Here is a 25,419-nt window from a genome sequence, read left to right as displayed (position 1 = left end):
TATGGGGTAAAAATGGGGTTTTCCCATTTTTGACCCTAAAAACAAAAGATTTTGCAATTTATTTTTAAACTATTTTGTAGAGCTTAAAAAAAGAAATAATTTAGTATATTATGAAGCGCTATTTTATGCCTAACGGTCACGGAGTAAATTAAAAAATAGTGTACTTTAAAATTTCCATGTTATTCTTATGGAGAAAATGAAAATTGATGTAGTTTACTTGTTTATGGTTATATATTGATAACATTTGGCAAACTTATTTATTTCATCCTATACTATTGACATATGGTAAAAAACACTTTTTGCCTTCCCCGTAGCAGCAAACCTAAGCACTTGTTAAATCTCATGTTATTTAAATAGGGAATAAATATGTCTTATTTATGGAAATATTTTAGTAAAAATGTAATCAGACAAGTTGAAATTTGCTTAGTCTGCAAGTTTGCTGCGGCGGGGATATTTTCAATTCTTTTATTTTTTTCAATTCTTTTAGTTTTTTGATTTTTTTTAATACCAAATATACCAAAAGCTTTGTAAGCTGTTTCTTGCAAAATGGCCCTAAAACTAAATCTATTTACAGCAAAACATATTTATAAAAATACCATACACTATATTTTTAATAGGCTATTCATTTTTACGTTCCTTATGGTCGTGACAGAATGTTTTGTTTTTCCGTCAAAGATGATGCAATTATAAAAAACCACCAAAAGATATTGCGTTACCGGTATTTACTCAGGGGAGGAATAGAAGAGGCTACGATGACAGCTGTGGGCTTCTTATTAGCTGAGGGAACGCCATTACCGTAACAAAACTGTTGATAGCCATCGGCCTCGGTGGTCTAATGGTTAGCGTTCCGGGCTGATATTCTGTAGGTCCCGGGTTCGAATCCCACTAGTAGTATTAACTTTTTGTCCAAGAGTTTTTTATTATCAGCAAGTTTGGTTGGTTTGGTTCGGTTATTACAGTTTAATTTTATTATTAAGTCATTATAAAATTTTAATTGAGCAATTTCTAGTTTTATTTAATAAACAGAATTATTTTTCCGATTACTAAACTTTTTGTTATATTATTTCTTTATCAGCAAGTTTGGTTGGTTCGGTTAGGTTATGATAGTTTAATTCTATAATTAAAAAATAATAAAATTGAATTTGAGGCATTTATAATTTTATTTCATGAACAGAACTATTTTTGCGATTAGTAAACCTTCATTGCCAAAGTGCTCTCTACTACAGCGCTGTTCACGGAGGAATTTTGAACTAAATGCCTCATTCGTACCTCCCCTAAGTCAGACCCTTGCGTTACCATGGACATTTTATGAAACTTCAAATGGCAATGAAATAAAATTTTAAAAAGTTCAGAAAAGGCGAAAAAAATTATTATAAAGTGCTTTTCTTGAAAACGTACGTTTTTAAATTTTCACTCAAATGATGCTAAATAAATTTGTCCTAGGAGGGTGGATTTGTTCTATTCTTCCTGTTTTTGAGATGCTGATTATTCAAATATTAACTTTGCTATCACTGGTTGGGTTCAAACTCAAACCTTGTAATATCAAGCAGTCGCATATGCGTGGTGGATACTTGTAGGCATACTGTCTTTGTTCACTGACCTAAGCGAGGGATGGTTGGTGTGTATATAATGTAAATAGAACATCTCTACAATCTCCCTGAAGATGCCACACACTGTGGCGAAATGTATTTGAAAAAAAAACAACAAACTCAAGAACAAAGATACTAAAGAAGGTAATTTAAATAATTCAGCTTTTGACGATTCTTTATAAATAAACAAATTAGTATCCTACTCCTACATCAGTTGATGTTTTCAAATCGACTAATATGAATTCATATGGTTCCTTTCTACTCTGTCAGTGAAACCTTAATCAGTAAAAAATCATTATATACTTAGATGTTTGTTTTATTTTTTTACAGGATAATGGTGCTTGTCATCCTCAGCTTAGGATATACAACACTTGTGTTCTTTTACATTGACCAAGTCACCAGTTATCCTCAAAACAAAGTTCAAAACTCTCGTCCACTCCAGGTAGATTGTACAGTCAGTCGTCGGCCAGTCTCAGAGGTGGACTGTACCTGTGTTCCATACTACATGTGTAACAACAACCTGACCATGGACATGGCAGTTGGAGTCCTGTCAGGAGTTGGTTTAGTGTCCAGTCCACCCTACCAGTCTTGTCCCTGCTCAAAAGCAATTTCTGAGCCAAAACCGTGAGAATTTTTTTAAATATGATTTTTCTATGTACTCATATACTGGTTTAACCTTCAGTCTCCAGATCAAAATAAGTCAGTTACTGCGACCTAGGTTTTAGCACTAAGTTGTGCTATCATCAAGCAATCCAGTTTGAAATAGTCAGTACAGTGGACTTTGTTTAGTTAAAAATACATACGACACAAACACACACACTAACAAATATAATTTACCGATCGGTACTTAAAAAAGAAAATTAATAAATTTGAGCTGTGGTGGATTTGGTCGTTCAACAAAACTTTAGGTATACAAGTTCAAATGTGGCGATTGTAAGCAATATTATATCGGTCCTTTGCAACCCGATTGAAAAAAGACAAACCAAACACTCGATTCACCCAACAAAAATCTACATTCGCTCATCACATAATTGAAATTTACTATAGAATAGGAAAATTAATTGGGCATAATGTTGCTATTCTCTCTGCAAAAAAGGAATTTTATTAGATACGTTAGAAGAGCATCACGTTTGAGTGAAAATTTAAAAACGTACGTTTTCAGGAAAAGCACTTTGAAATTTTTTTCCCCTTTTTTCAAAACTTTTATTATTATTTTTATTTCAATAACATTTGAAGTTTCATAAAGTGTCCATGGTAACGAAATATCTTTGGTAGTTTTTTTTAAAAAAGAGCATCTTTAGTGGAAAAACACAAAATCCTGTCACGACCATAACAGACGTTTAAATGAATATTAAAAATAGTTAATATTATTTCTATAACTATGTTTTGCTATAAACTAATTTACTTTTATGACCATTATACAATAAAAAGGTCACTGAGCTTTTGGTATATTTGGTCTTTCTAAAAAAAAATAAAAAAACTCAAAAAATTGAAAAAAAGCCAATAAAATCTTTTTAAGTTTGTATAACTCCGAAAAAACATACCTGAGACCCGAACAATCGTTATGTTTGTTTAGAGGTGTGCTTCTTTTGTGTATAAAACATTGAAATATGACGATATTTTAATTTTTGAAATATTTATGATAGAAATCATAAACGTGATGGTCAGGGACAACCGGTACGGTCGTGAATTTTCTGAAATAATCTAAATCTTTCCAAACAATCCTTCAATTATACTGTTAGTTATAATAAAAATATGTGTTTCAATTGAACTAAACTGTTCAAATTACAATTATATTAAAGTTATTGTCACGACCAAACACACTATAATCCATAAGGCTGGATTGGTCGTGAAAAAACCAGCGATGGTCGTGAAACTTTGGTCGTGAAATTACGTGTTATTTGGCTCTGTTCTGGTGGTAGCCCTGCACCTCATGTTCGAGGATACAAAGTGGACTTCTAGGTTAGTCTAGCAATTCAAATATCTTTTAAACAAAAATTAACACCATGTCTACTTCATCGAATGACTACGTACGGTCATGGACACACCAAAATTACAAAAAACACAATCTTTCCTTTATTAATCTTGTAATTCCTCCTTTCAACTCGAAACGACCGGCACTACAATCCTGACGTACACCCCTAACTAGTCTTTTAAACCAACTGACTCCATCGACGCCAGGCTTGCCACTGTCGTGCTCCAAAGTTGAAAATTTTTCCCAAATGGTTGTGACGCCAAATCGAGGGACAGACTTATTTTGTCATGCTAGTCAGTTTGCAATGAAAATAAAATTATAATATGCTCATTTTTTGTAAGTTTAATAACCACTGATGACATAAAAATATGGTTTTATATATTTCGGCATGAATAATTAGTCTAAAAACAGCGTGAAAGTTGGAAAATGTACCCTAGGGACACGTTATGGTCGTGAATTTCGAGACTTTAAAAATACGAAAAAAATACCAAGAACCTATTTAAAACCAAATAAATGTGTGTAACATGTTGCCCCCGTCCCAAAAAATATTAAAACACATAATAATAAACTACAAATCCAGTATCTACGAAGTAAAAGGCCAGGGACATGAAAACGTACGTTTTTAAATTTTCACTCGTTTACAAATCATTAAAAGAAGATGCTGACAACCTATATTGAACAACCAATTCCACCACAGCTCCAATTTTATTTTCAACAAAATAATTGAAACCCAAGCGACACTGACGCATCCTATTAGACAAGGATCGTGTTGAAACCTAGGTTGCAGTAACCGACCTATTTTGAACTGAAGACTGAAGGTAATCCAACCATTTCATTATATTAGTTCTTAACCATTTAAGGAGCGATTCCAGATCCCATTATGTCAAAAATAATTCTGTGAACTCGCTTTTGCTCTTAAAGATCTACAATATGAATTACGGTACTTCAAGAAGTAAAAATGAAAATAACAATCAACTCTCTGGCTCTCTGGAACAAAAAATTACAAGGTTTGAAGCTATTTTAGAAAAAGTATTGTTTATACAATACCTAGATATATCAGGAGAAAGTATTTTTTAGACAACCAGTGACATTTCCAATTCTTATTGAGAAACTTATAAAAACTAGTTGCTTTACCTGTGCTTTGCAACAGGGTGAGGATGTGGAAGAGAGAAATGTGGTTCTTTAAATCTACAGAAAACAGTTACACCTACTGTTGTTTATAGGGAAAAACTTAATTGTACCGCTTAATTTTATAAAATACTAGCTGTTGCCCGTCGGCTTCCCCCGACATACTTTTGAGTTTTGTTATGAACCGGTAGAAGTTGTGACTTCACCACGGGCTAACATGACCTTTTACATTATTATTCAGTATAGTAACAGTTATTAAGGATTAAATACATTCTTAATTCTTATATAGCCTAATCACGGAACCTAATTAGACATATGGGACTACTGAAATCAAACTAAGGGTGTATTCTGTCTAGTTGCTGTACCCATGCTTTCCCTTTGCAATAGGGGAAAAAATAATAGTGCTGCAATCTGTTGGTAAACTTTGTAACTAGTTAATGCTGTTGAACATCATATAACTTACCTCATTGGTTTATTTGAAACAGCTGTTAATAACATTCTTTGATTCTTTTTAAATAATCTTTCAAAGTTCCTGACATGGTTACCTTTAAGATGGGCCCAGGGGGCTAAGCCCTGGAAGTTATCACGAAATGAATTATGTATAAAAGTATTCCATGAAATTCTACATGTATGTAAGTTTTGTGGCCATCGGTCCAGCGGTGTCTGAGTTTATCACTGCCAAATATACATACAAACATCCTCTTTTATACTTATAGATACTTTTTGTCATACTGCAGCGAAAAAAGCTGTTACTACATGCATTGAAGTAGTCAGTGGCGGATCCAGGATATGCCAAAAGGGGGGGATAGGCGTTTCAGGGGGTGAAAGCACCGGGGTTCCTCTGGAAAAGTTAAAAAATTTAAGTGTAAAATCAAAATGACACATTTTTAGGCTATTTTTAACTCTTTACTAACCAGAGTTTAGAGGCAAGAAACTTTGGTTTGACTGAAGAATATTGACCAAATAATAAAATAATTTTGAAGCCAGCATAATGTTTTTGCATTAACATACCATAATCTGACCCTTTTACCATAAGAATTTGAAAATTGTAAATAAATAAATAAATATAAAGTCCAAAACCAAAGGACTTTTACAGTATCCTTTAATAAAATGATTGGTGTGTGTTGGGTTAGCCCATTTCACACTACAGTAGAACCTCGCTAATTCGAACCTCGATAATTCGAAAACCTCTATAATTAGAAACTTTTGTCTGTTCCCCTCAGAAAACCTCTAAAATTCGAAAAATAATCTTACTAATATTATAAATGTGAAAGTTTGTGTGTTTGTTTGTTTATTTGTTTGTTTGTTTGTTTGTTTGAAGTTCAATCAGGCATTAACTACTGGACGGATTGTGCTGAAATTTGGCATGATTATAGCTAACATCCCCGATTAACATATAGGCATATTCTTATCTCAAAAATCCTTTCGGGCTCCGCCCCAGTGGCTCTATGGTTCCCCATGTTAACCATATGAGTATTGATATTTAAAGGGAATAAAAGAATTTAGTCAGCTGTTTCAACTTAAAAAGTTGGTTCTATGGTATGCAAAAGCATTAAAAGTTATAAGATTTACCAACAGGGTGTGGCATTATTACTTTTTTGCATTAAACAGTTAATTTAAACTAAGCAACAACAAAAAACAAAGTAGGATTGTTTACAGTTAGTTACTTTTATGTTTTAAATTTCCTGAATGATATGTGATATTTTGTGAATCTTTTACAATTTATTTTTCTCATTGTTTAGGTGAAGTGGTAGAATATTATGGCTATGATAGATGTGTAATACTATAGTATACCGTAAATTTAAAGAGGTAAACGCAATGCTTGAGTATAACTGCAATAAGCATTTTATACTTATATGCCAATCCCGTACGAAGGACGGGTACTCTGCTAGTATACCGATAATTCGAAGTGATTTTTATGCTTTAGGCAGCCTCTATAATTCGAATTTGCACGTACTCAAGCCTCTACAATTCGAATTTATTGCCGTAATTCGAAGTGTTACCTCCACAATTCGAAGTCAACCTCTACAATTCGAACTGCGTTACCGTAAGCCTCTGCAATTCAAATTTATTGCCGTAATTCGAAGTGTTAGGGCCTACCTCCACAATTCGAAGTCAACCTCTACAATTCGAACTGCGTTACCGTAAGCCTCTGCAATTCGAATTTATTGCCGTAATTCGAAGTGTTACCTCCACAATTCGAAGTCAACCTCTACAATTCGAACTGCGTTACCGTAAGCCTCTGCAATTCGAATTCACAACAAAAAATTATCCTGTTGAAACATGAACTGATGCTCTTATTGATCTTCCCACAGTTAGCTCATCAGTCTCCAACAGTTTTATATGCAACGTAGACGTCTTTAATAGTCAGTCAGATTTTGCGGTGTTAGGCCTAATTGATTGTTAGTTGATGAGTGTTAGTGCGAGTGCAGTGAGCAAGAATGAGTGGTAAGAAGTACAAGTCCTTAACCTTGGCAGAAAAACTTAAAATAATCGATGAAGTGAACAGTGGTGGAAAACGTAAAAAGGATATAGCTGAAGAGTATGGTATCCCCGCCAGCACATTGTCTTCGATCCTTAAACAAGAGGAACTAGTTAGGCAACGAATGGAGGCAGGTAATTTAAACAATAAGAGAGTGCGTAAATCTGAATTTCCTGAAGTGGAGGAATGCTTAATAAAGTGGTTTAAGCAATGTAGGGACCATAACGTAAGTGTAGGGGGGCCAATCCTCAAAGAAAAAGCTGAAAGTTTTGCCAAATCATTAGGCCATGATAATTTTCGAGCAAGTAATGGTTGGTTGGAGAAATTCAAACAAAGAAATGACATTGTTTTTCGTAAGGTGTGTGGAGAGAGTGCAAGCGTTGATGACAATGTATGTAAAAACTGGAAAGAGGAACTAAAAACAATGTTGAAAGACTATGATCCTAAAAACATATTTAATGCGGATGAAACAGCCTTGTACTACCAATGTCTTCCCGATAAAACTTTAACTTTCAAAAACGAAAAATGTCATGGCGGTAAGAACAGTAAAGTTCGAGCAACACTTTTGCTTGCGAGTAATATGACAGGAACAGAAAAGTTCAGTGTTGGGGAAGCTACTTTTAAAATGTAGCTAGCTACAACTACTGCTACATTTCCAAAAAAGTAGCTTAGCTACAGCTACAGCTACAGTTCTGAAAAAGTAGTTAGCTACAACTACAACTACAATGAAATGTAGCTACAGCTACAATTTTAGCTACTTTTCCAAAGACGTTAATTTTCATTCCACGCACATTAGGTAAATGTAAAATTAATTGCAACTACATTTTTATTGAACAAACATTTAAAAAAATGTCAGTATTGTATCTACCATTACTTGGAAAACAAATTATTCCTAGATTGTATTTAATTTGTTGGCATTATAAACCTAACATTACAACAACAGAACCAAATAGTTGGGTGTCCCATTATATTTAGTAATTATTTTTAAATATTGCATTATTGTTAAGCATCTTAAAATGTAATTTTCATTAAGTTCAAAGGACATACAACCAAACTATATTTTAAAAGCTAATTTTATTAATTTAATATAGATTCATTTATAGATGTTTTTTATCAACAATTAAGACCAATAAAACTGCAAAAAGATTATTTAAAAATACTTTTTGTGTTACAGAGCCTAGCCTACTGAAATTTGAGTTTATTGCCTTTCTTTACTTTTAATGTTTTCAATGTCAAGAAATCGTCCTTTATTGTCATTATGCATAGGGCAAATTGTGCTTCAACCTAGTTGGTAGAGAAAAAAGTATTCAGCAACTTATCCTGAAATCGGCTTTTAATTTAAACATTATGAAATTTGTAAAGTAAAAATAACATGTAGGCCTACTTGGCTATGTAACAAGTTGGCTATAGTAGGCTTGTTCTTGCAAGGACTAAACAGATAATATATTCATAATAATTGAACTTAGTATTCGACTTAAACCATAGCCTCAGTCCTATACAAGGGCTGTTAGCAGGAGCAAACTATGCTATTTTTTCAATGTAAGTTTCATGTTGTATGGAGATTTTTTCATTACAATTATCATGTAGTCTAGGCATATCTTAAATCTCATCAGGTAATTTCCTCTTTGCTAATTTAGTAAACCTATGAAAAATCTTCGTAATCTAACCAAGGAAGGGCTTGTGAATAAAGTTAAAGCCGTTTATGATCGGTAAATACAAAAAGCCGAGATGTTTTGCTGGTGTTAAGTCATTTCCTTTTGAACATGACGCAAATCCAAAAGCATGGATGAATAGTTACCTTTTTGGGCAATGGTTGCTTAAGCTAGACAAACAGATGAAGAAGGAAAAACGTAAAATTCTTTTATTCATTGACAACTGTAGTGCCCATAATGACATCCCAAAGCTTGACGCAATCAAAGTTCAGTTCCTTCCTGCCAACACAACGTCAAAACTTCAACCGCTGGACCAGGGAATAATAAAAAATTTCAAGACTCTCTACAGGAAAGAAGTTGTAAGACATATTTTATCAAATATCGAAGAAGAGAAAGCCATCGTTCCAATCAACATCCTACAAGCGATGAGAATGGCAAACAAATCATGGGAAAATGTAACGCAAGAAACAATTGCTAATTGTTTTAAAACGTGTGGATTTGTAAATGGAGAAACTGAACCAGAAATCGTCACAGTTACACCAGATCCTGTTTAAGATCTAATCGAGAGCGAATGGAATGCCATAATGACTCACTGTAATGTAAATGACACAACATTTGAAGATTTTGTTGAAGTCGACAACGATGTAGCAGTCGCCGGAACGTTGACAGAAGACACGAGATAGTGGCGGCAGTGGCCGACAGGGACGAGGCAGAAGCAGACGACGATGGGTTGGGTGGCGCGAGCCTTTCAAGACCGGAAAATGCCGCGCTTCTGCGCATGCGCTAGTAACTGGTGGCGTAGCAGCAGCTATTTCAGAAAGTCACGGTCACTAACCACTAACTAGCGTCGTTGTCGTAGTATTTATCTTGACTGCACTGCAACTGCAACTAGTTCCTCATAATTATTTTTCATATCGTTTGTTATTCTTTATGTTATGATCGAGTTATGTCTGAGTTGAAGTTGGGGTTAGTTATTGATAGATTTTGATTGCTGCTGTGTTGCGGAGGTCATTTATCATCGATGATTTTGTGCTCCTTCTTCAATGCGAAAATTCTGAGAAAAACGAGTAATGGAAGACATCAACACTGGAGTACTTTGTAGTTTATGTGGAAAAGTTTATTTTTAGTTTATGGACGAGAAGTACAGAAGGATTCCAATTAATGAGCCAGCTATGTTCAACAAGGCAAGGCCAATAAAATAATTTGTTTTATTCACTAGCGCTTTTGAATGGAAACCTAGTTTCTGAAAGCGCTAGTGAATAAAATAAATTATTATGTATTAGCCTTGTTGAACATTTACATTTAGTTATACATTCCATTATAAGCAAGATGCCAATAATCCTCAAAAAGCTTAGACCATTAAAAATTAAATGAGAATTGGGATCTTCTCTTTTGGAAAACATGTTTGGATACAATTGAAGATAGATAAATAGATGATAACGGTAACGTAGCCCACAGAAGTTACTTAAAATTTATTTTATAAAATAAAGGAGGTGCCAGAGGTTACAGTAAGTAAAGTAACACATACATAAACATAATCTGTAAAATTCTTCATTCAGTTACAGTAATTAAATGGTTTGGAGTTTAGCGCGGGAGAACCGTTCCAGTTTCAAGTAGATTGTTGCAAGAGTTGCAGTGGAGATACTAGTGTGATTTTCTGAAACAGCTGCAGCTGTTACAAGTGTTACGAATAACGCTTACTTGCGCATGCGCAGACGCGCGGCATTTTCCGGTCTTGAAAGGCTCGCTGGGTGGCGACGACGAGACGGGAGCAGACGACCAGCTTCACTTCGTCACAATAAAGGAAGCGCGGCGTGCGGTAGACTAGAAACCATTCGCAATTTTATCGAACAATCAAGTGACACTGGTGGTAATGTTTTTTCAGCCATTGTAACCATTGAAAACAGTATTGATATTCAATGCAAAAGAGCCTTAAAACAGTCACGAATTACAGACTTTTTTAATACAGAATGAACAATGTTCAATTTCATTTTCTTTGATTTAATATGTCATTTTTAATACTGTAATTCAATATGTCCTGTACGGTAATGTATATAAACAGTATTTTGTCCAAGAGATGTGTGTTTGAATTGTATTCTGTTTAGCTTTTAAACAATAAACTTGGACCTCTGTAGTTCGAACTTTATCATTTTGACCTCTATAATTATTAAATTGTCAATTATCAAAGTAAAAAATAAGAGAATAGTCAATTTCAGTACATTTCAACAACTATTTATTTACTCATTATAACAATATTAAAACATGTGATAGTTAATCTTCACAAATTAAGTTATAGTACAAATATAAGGATTAATCAATGGTCATTGGTCATACATATGTATGAAATTAGTCATTAACATTCTTTCCCCTCCTCAGGTAGAATGGCAATATTAAATTGTCAATTATCAAAGTAAAAAATAAGAGAATAGTCAATTTCAGTACATTTCAACAACTATTTATTTACTCATTATAACAATATTAAAACATGTGATAGTTAATCTTCACAAATAAGTTATAGTACAAATATAAGGATTAATCAATGGTCATTGGTCATACATATGTATGAAATTAGTCATTAACATTCTTTCCCCTCCTCAGGGTAGAATGGCAATTTTTGTCATCGGACGCCGAAAAGTACCTTTTGGTGTTGTGATGTCAACAACTCTTACTTGTCCATCTCGACCGGGGTATAGGGCAGATATTCTTCCAAGGGGCCAGTTGTTACGTGCATTGTCTTCGTCTACGATTATTGCCAAGTCGTCGACTTCTGGCGGAACAGTTCTTTTATGCCATTTGCACCTCCTTGTCAAGCAGGGTAAATACTCATGAATCCACCTTTTCCAAAAGTTGTCTAGTAGGGTCTTAACTCGAGTTAGTTGCCTTCTGCAAAGTTTGTCTTCATTGATATCTATTTTGAAGGCTTCTCTAAGAAAATGGTTTGGAGTGAGCGGGTCTGGATCGAGTGGGTCAATTGGTACATTAGTCAGTGGTCTTGAATTGATGATAAATTCTATTCGAACAAGACAGGTTTGAAGTTCTTCATCCTTAGGATATTGGGAACGCATGACAAATTTTAATGCGGTTTTAACTGATCTGATAAGTCTCTCCCAGCATCCGCCCATATGTGGGGCTCGAGGAGGAATAAAGTTCCATTTGATACCTTGTCTGGATATGACCCTCTGAATGTGGACATTGTTTAAACACTTAGTAGCATTCCTGAGTTCTTTGTCACTCCCAACAAAGTTTGTCCCATTGTCCGAGAACATCTCCGATGGACAGGGTCTTCGGCTAATGAAACGTTGGATTGCCATGATACAACTTTCTGTGTTCAAAGAATGTGCAACTTCCAAGTGGACAGCTATAGTTGTCAAACATGTGAACAAAACTCCCCAACGTTTCTCGTGTCTCCTCCCTACAGTTACTTCTATCGGTCCGAAGTAATCTACTCCAGTGTAGAAGAACGGGTGGCTAGTTCTTGTTACTCTGAATGCTGGTAGAGGCGCCATTTGAGGGGGAACAGGTTTCGCAAAATTCAATCTACACCTCATGCATTCTTTCTTAATTTTCTTTAGAAGTGGTCGTAGATTCGTTATCCAGAATTTTTCTCTTATCTTGCACCCAACTGTCTCGAGACCTTGATGGAAACATTCATTATGATACATTTGTCCTATCAATCTCGAAGTAAAGTGTCGGCCATCCAATATTATAAGATTTTTCTGATCTTCTGTCAGTTCGGGTGAGTTTGAGGTTCTTGATGACATTCTTAAAATATTGTTACAATCCAAATATGGAGAGAATGAATAAATGCGGCTTGACTTCGGAATAGACTTCTTTCTCATCAAAAGTTCCCTTTCTTCACCAAAGGTTTCATCCTGTGCAGATTTCAAAAGAATTTCTTCGGCAGCTTTCAGTTCTTTAGGTTCCAGCTCGACGATGCTGTTGTAGTCTATTGGTCCAAATCGAAGTTGAGTTTTGTCGTTTGATTTGCACCTCGATTTTAAGTTATTGACATATCTCAAAATCCAAGCAACAATTCTAGTCGGTTTCTCCCATGATGAAAACTTTGAAATGTCAATTATTTTTGCTTCGACATCTGCATTTAAGCCGGTAAACTGGCGTTTCGTTTCATGGTCTTCTTTTACTTGTAGGTTCGGTGGTTGTGCGGGCCAGTGTTCACAGTTTAAAGATAGAAATTGGGGACCATGGAGCCATGTGTTTTGAATGTCAGAATTGAATCTTTTTATGCTTCTAGTCGCATAGTCGGCAGGGTTCAATTTTGTCGGGACCCATTTCCAGTCTTCTACCGAAGAAAGTTCTTGGATTTCTCCAATTCTATTAGAGACAAACTGTTTATAGTTTTTTGGATCTGACTTAATCCAGTGTAGGACTGTTTGAGAATCAGACCAATACGTTTTCTTTTGGATTGAAACACCCAAATCTTGTTCAGCAGCAGAAGCTACTCTACATCCTAAAACGGCAGCTTGGAGTTCCAGTCTAGGTATAGTCAGGTTCTTGATGGGTGCCACTTTGGCACGTGACATGATCAATGTCGTTTCGTAAGTGTCTTTGTTCTCCTGACGCAGATATGCAGCTGCAGCAAAAGCTTCTTCACTTGCGTCAACAAATATGTGAAGTTCAACTGAGTCACTGACTCGTGTGTTGAAGTAGCACCTTTGTATTTTCAGTGTTCGAAGACTTTTGACTTCATCCATCCAAGCTTTCCACTTCAGACTAAGTTCAGGTGTCACAACATCATCCCAACCTAGTTTTGTTCTCCATATATCCTGAACCAGTAGTCTCCCTTTTACTGTGGTAGGGGCAATCAGACCTAGAGGATCGAAAATTGACATAGCTGCTTTAAGAATCTCTCGTTTCGTCGGATACTCAGATTCGAGAAATTCAAGTTTTTCGACATTGCGATGGAACACAAAGCAGTCGGATTCAGCGTCCCACCATAATCCAAGTACTCGTTCTGTAGGAAGTCGAGTATCGGGCATCAAATGTTTAGCTTGGCTAGCTTTCAGGTTTTCAGGAATTTTCGAAAGTACTTGTTTTGAATTACACATCCAGTTACAAATTTGGAACCCTCCAGCTCTATGTATCTCAATTATTTCTTGAACACGTCGTTTAGCTTCCTCTTCTGTGTCGGTTGAATCTAGCAGGTCGTCCATATATTCTTTAGTCAGTATGGAATTACTAGCTTCAGGATACAAAGATTGAAACTGACTTGCATTGTGGTTTACAACAAACAGTGCAGAGCTTGGTGAACATGTTGCTCCGAAGGTCATCGCCTTCATTATGTAGGTATCTGGGGGTTTGGTTCTGTCTTTTCGCCACAGAAATCTTTGTGAGTCAACGTCTTCATCTCTTATATTTACTTGGTGAAACATCTCCTTTATATCTCCCACGATAGCAAATTTTCCTAACCGGAATTTCAAAAGCACAGATGGCATTGGATTCAAATAGTCAGGGCCGCTGAGTAGTGCATCATTGAACGAAACTCCGTGAGATTTAGCAGCAGCATCGAAAACCAATCTTATTTTGTTAGGTTTGTTCGGGTTCGATACTCCAAAGTGGGGTAGATAAAATGTTCGACCTGTTATGATAGCAGCTTTTTCAGGGCTGAGTTTGCTAATATAACCTTTTTCCATATATTCGTCAATCTTGGTTGTGTAAGCTTCTTTAAATTCCAGATTTCTTTCCATTTTCTTTTCAAGACTATTTAATCTTCTCAGAGCACTGTCATAGCTTGGAGGAAAATTAAATTCGTCATCTTTCCATAAAAGACCAACTTCGTAATGATCACCTGTTTTCTTTTTGGTATCCTCAAGGATTGATACTCCACGTTCTTCTTCTATGGACAATTTCAGGTTGTTTGATCTTGTTTCTCCATATTTCTCTAATTCAAAGGATTTCTTTACCATGTCATGAAGCGAAGATTCTTCATATGAGAGTAGGGTAAAATTCTCATCCACACGATCTCTGAATTGTGCACACTTCCCATGTAGAGTCCAACCAAGAAGGCACCATGACAGTACTGGGGCGTTAGTAGGACCTTCAATAATCTTACGGGTTAGAATAAGATTACAGTTGTCTTGGCCTATCAAGAGAGTGGGCCTGACACTCGCTATTGGAAGAGGTTGGTTGATAGAGTCTAAGTGTGGCCAGGTTTTCCTCAATTTGACACTGTCTATTTGTTGGTGTGGTAACTCTAAAGTGGACTGAGTTCTAACCCCTTTCAATGTAAAGATTTCATCCTCGTAAAATCCTTTTATTTTTAAATCTATTCTCTTTGATTGAGATTCAAAGTGTCTTGTGTTGTTAGACCAACATGTTGTCAAAGGAACAATCTCACCTTTGATACCAAGTTCATCGGCAATTGATGAATCCAGAAGTGATACAGTCGAGCCGTCGTCTAAAAGGGCATAAGTATCTACCTGGGACTTGGGACCGTACAACGTGACAGGACAAACACGAAGCAAAACACGGTTTGATATGTTATTCTCAAAATGATTACCGATTACTTCATCTCTAGATTTTAACTCTCCCTCATTTCTTTTCATTGGAGGTCTTTCAAGATTGGAGTTATGTAAGAGACGGTGATGGTACAGCTTACAACCGTTCATACCACAAGCTCTTTTAGATTTACAAAATTTAAGTTGATGTCGTTTGAAACATGAAAAGCATAGCTTTTTCTCACCTACCATTTTCCACCTTTCGGAAATATCAGCTTTCCGAAGTATAGAGCATTTGTCATTATCGTGCTTACCACCACAGAACATGCAGGTAAGTGGGTCAACTGCGGGAACTGCTGCTTTTGAAGAGTTGGTCAACACAGGTTTGAAGTCATTTTTCTTTCTAGTCGGGACGTCCTTGTTTGGATGAAAATAGATACTCATGATGGAACATTGTCTCTCTAACCAATCTGAAAAATCACTTAGGCTAGGTCTAGTTAAACACATACTGCTCACATGTTGAGCCCAATGGTATTTCATTTGATAAGGCAATTTTCTTAACAGTTCACTGAGTAGTTGGGGGTTTGTCATGTAGTACTCCATATGAAGAGACTCAGCTGTCGAGGTAAAGTTAAGAATGGTTGTAGAAAACTCAATGAGGCCAACAATATCATCTTCAGTTACAGGGGCTAGCATTCTAGTTTGGTTCATCATAGACTCAATGATAAACTCGGGCCTACCGAAACGCATCTGTAACGTTTTAATTATGGCATGCAAGTTTTTACTGGAAACAAAAAGAGGTTTCACCATTTTGAAGGCTTCGCCTTCAAGACAGTTTCTAAGTCTAGCTAGATTGTCATCATCAGAATACAATTTTACGGTATTTTCAAATGCAGAAAAGAACATAGGCCACTCATCTGGTCTACCACTAAAGTTTGGTAGCTGTTGGCGGCAAAGAGAGGTTGGTTGAATAACTTTTTTGACTGAATCTGCTAGTAATTGTGCAGCCGTGGTCATAGCGGTTGATGAACACTGATGAACTGTCGGTTCATTATCATTCAGCCACTTTACGACTTTACTCTCAGATTCTCTCTTCTCTCTCTGAGATATTAAGCTTTGACTTATGCTTACCTCAGATCCGCAGACTTGACTACCATTTGCCGATAGTGATTTCATAGAAGTCCTTATTTCCAGCATTTGTTTACGTCGCTCTAGTTCCCTCTCGTCTCTCAGCCGTTGTCGCTCCATTTCCTTCTCCAACCGTTGTCGCTCCATTTCCTTCTCCAGCTCCAGTCTTTGTAGCTCCATCTCCTTCTCCTCCATCAGTCTTTGTCTTTCCAGCTCCTTTTCTTCATTTTCTCGTTCCAGTTTTTGTATTTCCTCCAACTTTTCAAGTTCTATTTCCATTTGTCTCCTGCTGCTTGATGTTGCTGATTTACTTTTTGTTTTCCTTGAATTACTAGAAGTAATGCTGGTTTGTCTCAATGCTACTCCTTGAGTGTCATTGTTTCCATTCTCAGAAACATTCTTTGATAATTTGTCAGTATCATTATTTTCTTTCTGATCAGGGGTATACCTTTTTGGAGGTTTAACTTCCCTATTACTTTTTCTGTAAGACATGGTTCTTTTTTAGTTTCGGCACCAATATTAAATTGTCAATTATCAAAGTAAAAAATAAGAGAATAGTCAATTTCAGTACATTTCAACAACTATTTATTTACTCATTATAACAATATTAAAACATGTGATAGTTAATCTTCACAAATAAGTTATAGTACAAATATAAGGATTAATCAATGGTCATTGGTCATACATATGTATGAAATTAGTCATTAACAATAATTCAAACTCCCCACACATAAAACTGGGACCTCCATAATTCGAATTTTATTCATTCTGACCTCTATAATTCAAACTCTCTATATTTCAAACTTCCTATAATTCGAAGTATATTGACATTGACTTTCCTGTGAAATTCGAATTAGCGAGGTTCTACTGTATGAGGTATTTCTGTACCTTTTAGCGAATTTCCCATATAGAGAATAACCTATTACCGTAGTACTCATGGTAAGATCTGGACCCGGGACGGAGCCCAAAAACACCATCCGTTCAAACTCATATATATATTTATTTATACATACCTATATATTTTTTATACATATAAATATATTTTTTATTAATATATCTTACTAATATTATAAATGTAAAAGTTTGTGTGTGTGTTTGTTGTATGAAGTTCAATCACGCATTAACTACTGAACGGATTGGGCTGAAACTTGGCATGATGATTGCTCACATTCCCGATTAACATAATTACCAACAGGGTGCAGCACTAATATTTTTGTTCGCATTTATGACAACAGGTAATTTGAACTAAGAAGAAACATAAAGCTGTAATACACATAATGAGAACTGTTGAATTAGGATTGTTTACAGTTATGTTGTTTTTTTATTTAATGAATAATTTGTGATATTGTGCGAATGTTTGATTATTTATTTTCTTCTTTAGGTGCAGTGATAGAATATTATGGCCATGGTAGATGTGTAATACTATATTATACCATAAATTTAAAGAAGCAAATTATATCAAACTGTGTCCTCCCCGATTGCAAACCCAAAGCTTGAGTATAACTGCAATAAGCATTTTATACTTATATGCCAACTCCGTACGACGGAAGGACGGGTACTCTGCTAGTATATATTTATTTATATATATGTTAAGAAAACTGTAGTGATTAGGGCTACTATTTTGATATACCGTACAAATGCATTATTAAAAACTAAGTACCCTTTTTTGAAATTAATTTTATTTAACAACGACTAGTTTCGACGATTATGTCATAGTCATGTTGTTTTTATATCTAACCTTTATAAAAATTATATATATATGTGTGTCCGTTAGCACGAAAATTTGAACGAAAATAATCCTATTTTGATGAAATTTGGTAAAAATTAGTTGGCAAACTAGCATGATCGGACTATGGGAACGGTGGTTTATGGGGGGTTTTATGGGGTAAAAATTGGTTTTTCCCATTTTTGATCCTAAAAACTTAAAATTTTGCAATTTCTTTCCAAACCATTTTATAGAGCTAAAAAAAAATAATTTAGAAGCGTTGTTATGCGCCTAATAGTTACAGAGAAAAATTAACAAATATTGTAAATTTAAAATTCTCATGTTATTCTTATGGAGAATAAGTAGACTGTTGTAGTTTTCTTGTTTATGAACATATTTTGATCAAATTTGGAAAATGCATTTATTTCATACTAAACTATTAACATTAAAAAAACAAACACTTTTACCCTCCCTGTTGCAGCAAACTTAAGTACGGTACTTGTTAAACTGATGTTATTTAAATAGGGAATAAATGTGATATTTTTAAAGAGATATTATAGTGTAAATTCAAATGGGAAGTGGAAATTCACTTAGTCTGCAGGTTAGCTGAGGCGTATTTATTTAAAGTACGGAAATACTTTTAGTACCGATTTTATTATATTTCAAATGATTTAAGTTTTTAAAATAAACCTATACAAGCTACTATACCCGTGCTTTGAAACGGGAAGAAAATGTGACCTAGACAGCCATTAAAGTTTATAAGTGGTGCAGAGGTATTTTAAAAGAGCATCTTTAGTGGAAAAACACAAAATCCTGTCACGACCATAACGGACGTTTAAATGAATATTAAAAAAAATTAATATTATTTTTATATATGTTTTGCTATAAACTAATTTACTTTTATGACCATTATACAATAAAAAACACTGTGCTTTTGATATATTTGGTCTTTCTAGAAAAAAATAAAAAAAACTCAAAAAATTGAAAAAAAGCCAATAAAATCTTTTTAAGTTTGTATAACTCTAAAAAAACTTACCTGAGACCCGAAAAATCGTTATGTTTGTATAGAGGTGTGCTTCTTTTGTGTATAAAACATTGAAATATGACGATATTCTAATTGTTGAAATTTTATGATAGAAATCATAAACGTGATGGTCAGGGACAAGCGGTACGGTCGTGAATTGTCTGAAATAATCTGAATCTTTCTAAACAAATACTTCAATTATCCTGTTAGTTATAATAAAAGTATGTGTTTCAATTGAACTAAACTGTTCAATTTACAATTATGTTAAAGTTATTGTCACGACCAAACACACTATAATCCATAAGGCTGAATTGGTCGTGAAAAAACCCGTGATGGTCGTGAAACTATGGTCGTGAAATTACGTGTTATTTGGCTCTGTTCTGGCGGTAGCCCTGCACCTCATGTTCGAGGATACAAAGTGGACTTCTAGGTTAATCTAGCAATTGAAATATCTTATAAACAAAAATTAACACCATGTCTACTTCATCGAATGACTACGTACGGTCATGGACACACCAAAATTACAAAAAACACAAACTTTCCTTTATTAATCTTGTAATTCCTCCTTTCAACTTGAAACGACCGGCACTACAATCCTGACGTACACCCCGAACTAGTCTCTAAAACCAACTGACTCCATCGACGCCAGGCTTGCCACTGTCGTGCTCCAAAGTTGAAAATTTTTCCCAAATGGTCGTGACGCCAAATCGAGGGACAGACTTATTTTGTCATGGTAGTCAGTTTGCAATGACAATAAAATCATAATAAGCTCCTTTTTTGTAAGTTTAATAACCATTGATGACATAAAAATATGGCTTTATATATTTCGGCATGAATAATTAGTCTAAAAACAGCGTGAAAGTTGAAAAATGTACCCTAGGGACACGTCATGGTCGTGAATTTCGAGACTTAAAAAATACGAAAAAAATACCTAGAACCTATTTAAAACCAAATAAATGTGTGTAACATGTTGCCCCCGTCCCAAAAAATATTATAACACATAATAATAAACTACAAATCCAGTATCTACGAAGTAAAAGGCCAGGGACATGAAAACGTACGTTTTAAAATTTTCACTCCTATACTTTTGATGTTAATATATCCAAAAGAATATAAAAACTATCTTAGTGTAGTTTTAAAAAAATTATTCAATGCCTCTTTACATGTAGCTTACTATATAAAATTACAAAATGAAACTTTGAGCAATCCTTTACAAAACTTATGCTACCTTTCTTTAAAACCAAACATAAGAGCCTTATTATGCACGGCCACTCGAGTCGCGCGCGACCGCGACTGCCAGTCGCTTGGGGTAGCCACAGGTGTGGCTTGGGGTAGCGACAGGTGTGGCGAGGCCACGCGACTCACTGAATTTTTACAGACATACATGTAGTTTCTCAGAGTGAATAAGTAAAGAAGCTGAACTATTTATTTTACTTTTACTTAAGCGTCGTAAACGTAGACGAAACAAAATTATTGGGAGGCAATCCGTTACTAAAAGTAAGACCTCAGAGGTAATTTTCAGTTTTTATATGATAATTTCAGAGATGACGACAAGATGTATTTTGGTTGTTTCCGGGAGACGAGACGTTCTTTTTATAACCTTTTAGGAAGGATAGAAGGCGACTTATCCGTATTGCATAATAAAATGAATAATTTTATTTCAGCTAAGAGAGGCAATTTGATATATATTTTAATATATATATATATATATAATAATTACATGATATATAATATTCAGCTAAAGTAGGGTCCAATTAAAACCCCAAGCCACACCTGTGGCTACCCCAAGCGACTGGCAGTCGCGGTCGCGCGCGACTCGAGTGGCCGTGCATAATAAGGCTCTTATGTTTGGTTTTAAAGAAAGGTAGCATAAGTTTTGTATTACCTTAAATTAAATATTATAATGGTTTTGACTTGATTTAATCATAATATTAATACAATATTAGCAGCAAAACTCGGCGTTGCCCGGGTCAACATAGTATTCACAATAACGGTAATAATTGAGTAATACAGACAGTATCTTTAACTTAACTGATTCAAATGTTCAACATCTCAAATAATAGCCTTTGTTTTGAGGGGTAGTCCTGTTTTAAGACTAAGACATGTAAAATAACTACAAATGGAGTTTTGTATCATTGATTGCAGATAAGTGTTAAAATAATAATTATTATTGTTGATTCGTGATTCAGTAGCGTTCTTCACGTACGTCCGATCTTAATAATGAATAGCTCAAAATTAAATCTGGCATTTTACTGAATGTTCTTAGTGCAAAACATATAGGATAATGTAATCAGAACTGGCGAAATAGGCTTTAATTGAAAAAAGTCGGATTTATTTTTTTGGTCGAGAAATACAGTAGATACATGAATGATGATGCTTGGTGGCAAATATGTTCGTGAATACCTTTAATTTAAGACTAGTATGATGAAAATCGGTCAGGTAGAAGAGTCAAACCGACTCGGAAAAGAAAACCAATATTTATAAATATATAGATAATACAATTAATATAATAAAATGCTGAAACAAAAATAAGGACTGATGCGAGGGTAGAGAGTAGGGTCCAATGTGGCCCGCGACTGTGGCTGCGCGTAATAAACAGCATATGATAACATAAACATGGCCCGCTGGTGGTGCGACAGTCGCGTGAGCTCGCGACTAGTAGCGAGGGTGCGCGACTGGAGTGGCCAGTCGCGGCGACTGTCGCGTGCCTCGCCACCGCAGTCGCGTCGCTTAATAAGCTCCATATGATAAAATGGCCCGCTAAAAGTGGCCTTTGAGCAGTCGCGGTCGCGCGCGACTCGAGTGGCCGTGCATAATAAGGCTCTAAGTAATTCACATTATTTCCTCAATCTACATAAATTATCACAAACATCTTTTTCGGGTAAAAAAACAAACACCAGTTTATTGCATTGACCAGCTGTTTCATGAAATAAATTAAATCATATAAACTTTGGAAGCATGCCAGGTGTAGGTAGTCCTTTGGAAATCAGCCTGTGGGGCAGAACCCTTAGGAAATCCGTCCATACTCCGACTAACGGAGTAACTACTACTGTAACTGGTATTCTGGTAATGACACACTGACTAGACTACTGATAGTGCTCGTCTAGCGTCTAGGGTCTAGATACTCGACTCAGAGCTCAGAGCAACGAGTCGGCTCACCGGAGCAAATGTGGTGGTGGGGAGCGGGGAGAAACGATGACGTCATTACTTAATTCAAACCTTCACCATGGGTAGCGCTCTTAGTGGTTAGCTGTCTGCTAGCCCTGTAGCGAGTCCGAATTCCGAATGTGGTAAACCCATCGGGTAAACCAAATGAAAATGGCAAATAGATTTTTAGCGATTGGTTGGAATAAACGTTAAACAGAAAGGACTAAAGTTGTTCAAAGAATGATTGTTTATGTCATCTTATAATATGGAATCGTAATTATAGAAATAACAACATATTATATATTGTTGTAAATCTATCTACCTATCTATGCTGTAACATAACTTATTGGTAGCCTATTTTTGAATAATTACTAGCGTCTAAATTCTCAGATTTATCTTACGATTAACATATTTTTAGTAATTGAAGTTATTAGGTTGAAGAATTCATGATAAACCCTTCACAGGTTTATTCTCTGGCTTATGCACAAGCTGTTGATTCAAAATGATTTAAGATTAGATAATCAAAATAGATTCATGAAATCTGGAACTATGCTCAAATTGTATGGTAAATAAGTCCAACATAAACGTTGAAATCAATTCTATGATATCTGTAGGTTAACTGGTTTATCAACCGAGAGCCAAATTTAGTGTCACATCACCTTTTGTCATCGTTCCTCCCAGCTCCACACCACACGACTGTTGCTCCGGTGAGCCGACTCGTTGCTCTGAGCATCTAGACGCTAGTATAGTGCTCGCTACTACTACTCCCAGTCTATATTATGTCTGCATCTGCACGTCGGGACATGAACGTGAGTCATCTTCACCGATCGATAATCACCTGGCGCCCGCCGCCACGCACGCCGCCCGTCCCGTAGTCGTGCCGCCCGTCACGTTCCCCGCTGCCTGCCGCGGCCCGGCCAGATGCCCTTCAACGCATGCTTCAACGGCGAGGGCTGGCGCCCCTAGGCACGTGCCTAGTCGCCTAGTGTGCCTTATGGTAAATCCGCCACTGGTGCTTCCATGGCGGTTGTGTAAAGTAAAAAATCACAACTGCAGTGGGTGATTGTAACAGAGGTTTACAGATGATGATAAACTCGCTTTTCCAATGACTGTCACTTTCTGTTCCTACTAACCGTGTGATGCAATAGCTGGACCCTACAGGTCATAGCCCATCTCTTGGGTACGAATTATAAATTACCAATCTAAATCGTCTATAGTACTTTAAGCCGTCATTTCGACAGAAATTTCGGGTCATCTCCAAACTAAGCAAATATAAATTGTTATGATAAAATTTGACGAGATTAACAAAGATTACATAAATACTTATTTTATAGGTATTTAATTTGTTAGGTATGCTTAAAGCATAGCAAATTCCCTAATTAAATTCTGTATTTTTTTGTATATGTCTGTTGGTGACGCATTAATGTCTCGACGCAGACGTTTCTCTTTGTTAACTATGCATCAGGTGAACGGGATTTTGGTAAATAATAGAAAATCTCAATAACTAACGGTACCAAATGTTGTCATGGTGAAGTGTTGTTTAAGAAATAAAACATTTCTTTACTGACACTAATATATTTCAATCCTCCAGCAGTGCTTGCTAAACAGAGGATGAGGATACTGTCCATCACATTACTAGAACTTAAGTAAAAAAATATTTATACTACTTGAATTTACATGCTACATCAGTGACACACTTTTGTCATTTATATATTTAGATAAAAAGATACATTTATGATATTATACGTTCCAAACAAATTAAAATATTGTAATTTTAAATTTCATGTAGTTTCCTGCTTCAACGCGAGGTCCGATATAAATTGTCGTTTTCATTCGTTTATGATTTTCAATTTTGATAACTTGAGCGGAGTGATTGATTACATCATCTTTGAGTTGACTCTTTCAAGTCATCGGAAATTATTACTGTTATTCGTTTTGAAATAATGCCTGAAATGCTTTGCAATGCTCGAATACGAGCAACAGAAGCACTAGTTTAAAATAATAGTTGTTAGCGCTGCAACGCGCACCCGTAGAGTATTATAGGCCTACATCGATGCGCGCACCGGGTAACTGCTAGTAATACATAAATATTTAAACAAAAACTGTATGGATCATAAACATAAATAAATGGTGTCGCTTGCCGAAATGTAATAGTAATTTTCATTACCCTACACACGAAAGTACCTACACTTTTTGAGGTCGATTCACACATAACAGTTACGACACGTCACAGTTCAGATGTATCAGTCACGTCACAGTTAGCCAAAATATTCTTTAATGGATTTTCTATTGCTTTATATACACTCATCCGGCGCAAATCCGTCAGTCGCTCTCTCGGCGTCCGTCAGTCAATTCCAGATTTCTTTCTACCGACATTTTTGGTTTTCGGCCTCCTGTCGGACGTGTTTGAGATTCACTGTAACATCACTGTAAATATAGTAACGCAAGTCCGACTGAAACCAAATGAATGACCCTGACAATCCACAACACATTAATTTATGTTACAGTCGATGGTAAAATTACTCGTTCCTATACTCTATACTTATATAATTTGACTGAGAAATTTTGGATTCAACTGAGACTGAACTGTGACTGGTCTGTGGTGGAACTGTGACGGAACTGATATAAATGAACTAAGAAAATACAGTAGGTTATTTCCGCTACTGCAGCAAAATTACATAACGTTAACTTTCTGTGCATTTGTGGTGCACGGAACGTAACCGGTATGGGATTTTGCTGTGCAGACCCCATATTGAATAAACAAAGGTATTCGTATTGTTTACAAGTTTTTCGATATCGTAATGAAAAATAATGTTAAATACTCATCTGAAAAGTGCCATTGCGGGTTCGAAAGCTTTTTCCAAACAAATAAATCTGGCTAATACGGTAATTATCATAAAATTTGGTAACTTATGGATGATAAGCATAAACAAATGACGGAACTGAACGAATCTTATACTAACTAGCAACACCGGGGGTGATAGAAACTCTTTGCCATATTCTCATAATTGCTTGTTTAAAGTACTACAAGAACCTCGCCATTTAACTTACAGCTTTCCAAGTCTGGAGACCTGTTGTAAATTTTGTAGTGGCTCACACTAGGAAAACTAAACTCTACACACCTTTTTGGCATG

At 35.6% G+C, this 25,419-nt stretch overlaps 1 protein-coding gene across 1 annotated transcript in view; it reads left to right on the top strand.

Annotated features, from left to right (window-relative positions):
* Window positions 1-25,419, top strand: part of LOC128999567 (uncharacterized) — a 76,416-nt gene that overhangs the window by 5,871 nt on the left and 45,126 nt on the right. The window contains exon 2 of the mRNA XM_054426144.1: window positions 1,920-2,213. Coding sequence (XP_054282119.1) covers window positions 1,920-2,213 — 294 coding nt within the window. The remainder of the gene's footprint in view (window positions 1-1,919; window positions 2,214-25,419) is intronic.

This window comes from Macrosteles quadrilineatus, unplaced genomic scaffold, assembly GCF_028750875.1.
Source record: "Macrosteles quadrilineatus isolate MER2022 unplaced genomic scaffold, UCM_ALF_1.0 Scaffold_1__1_contigs__length_201487025, whole genome shotgun sequence".
Classification (NCBI taxonomy): Eukaryota; Metazoa; Arthropoda; class Insecta; order Hemiptera; family Cicadellidae; genus Macrosteles; species Macrosteles quadrilineatus.
This window is presented reverse-complemented; position numbering and strand designations above follow the sequence as displayed.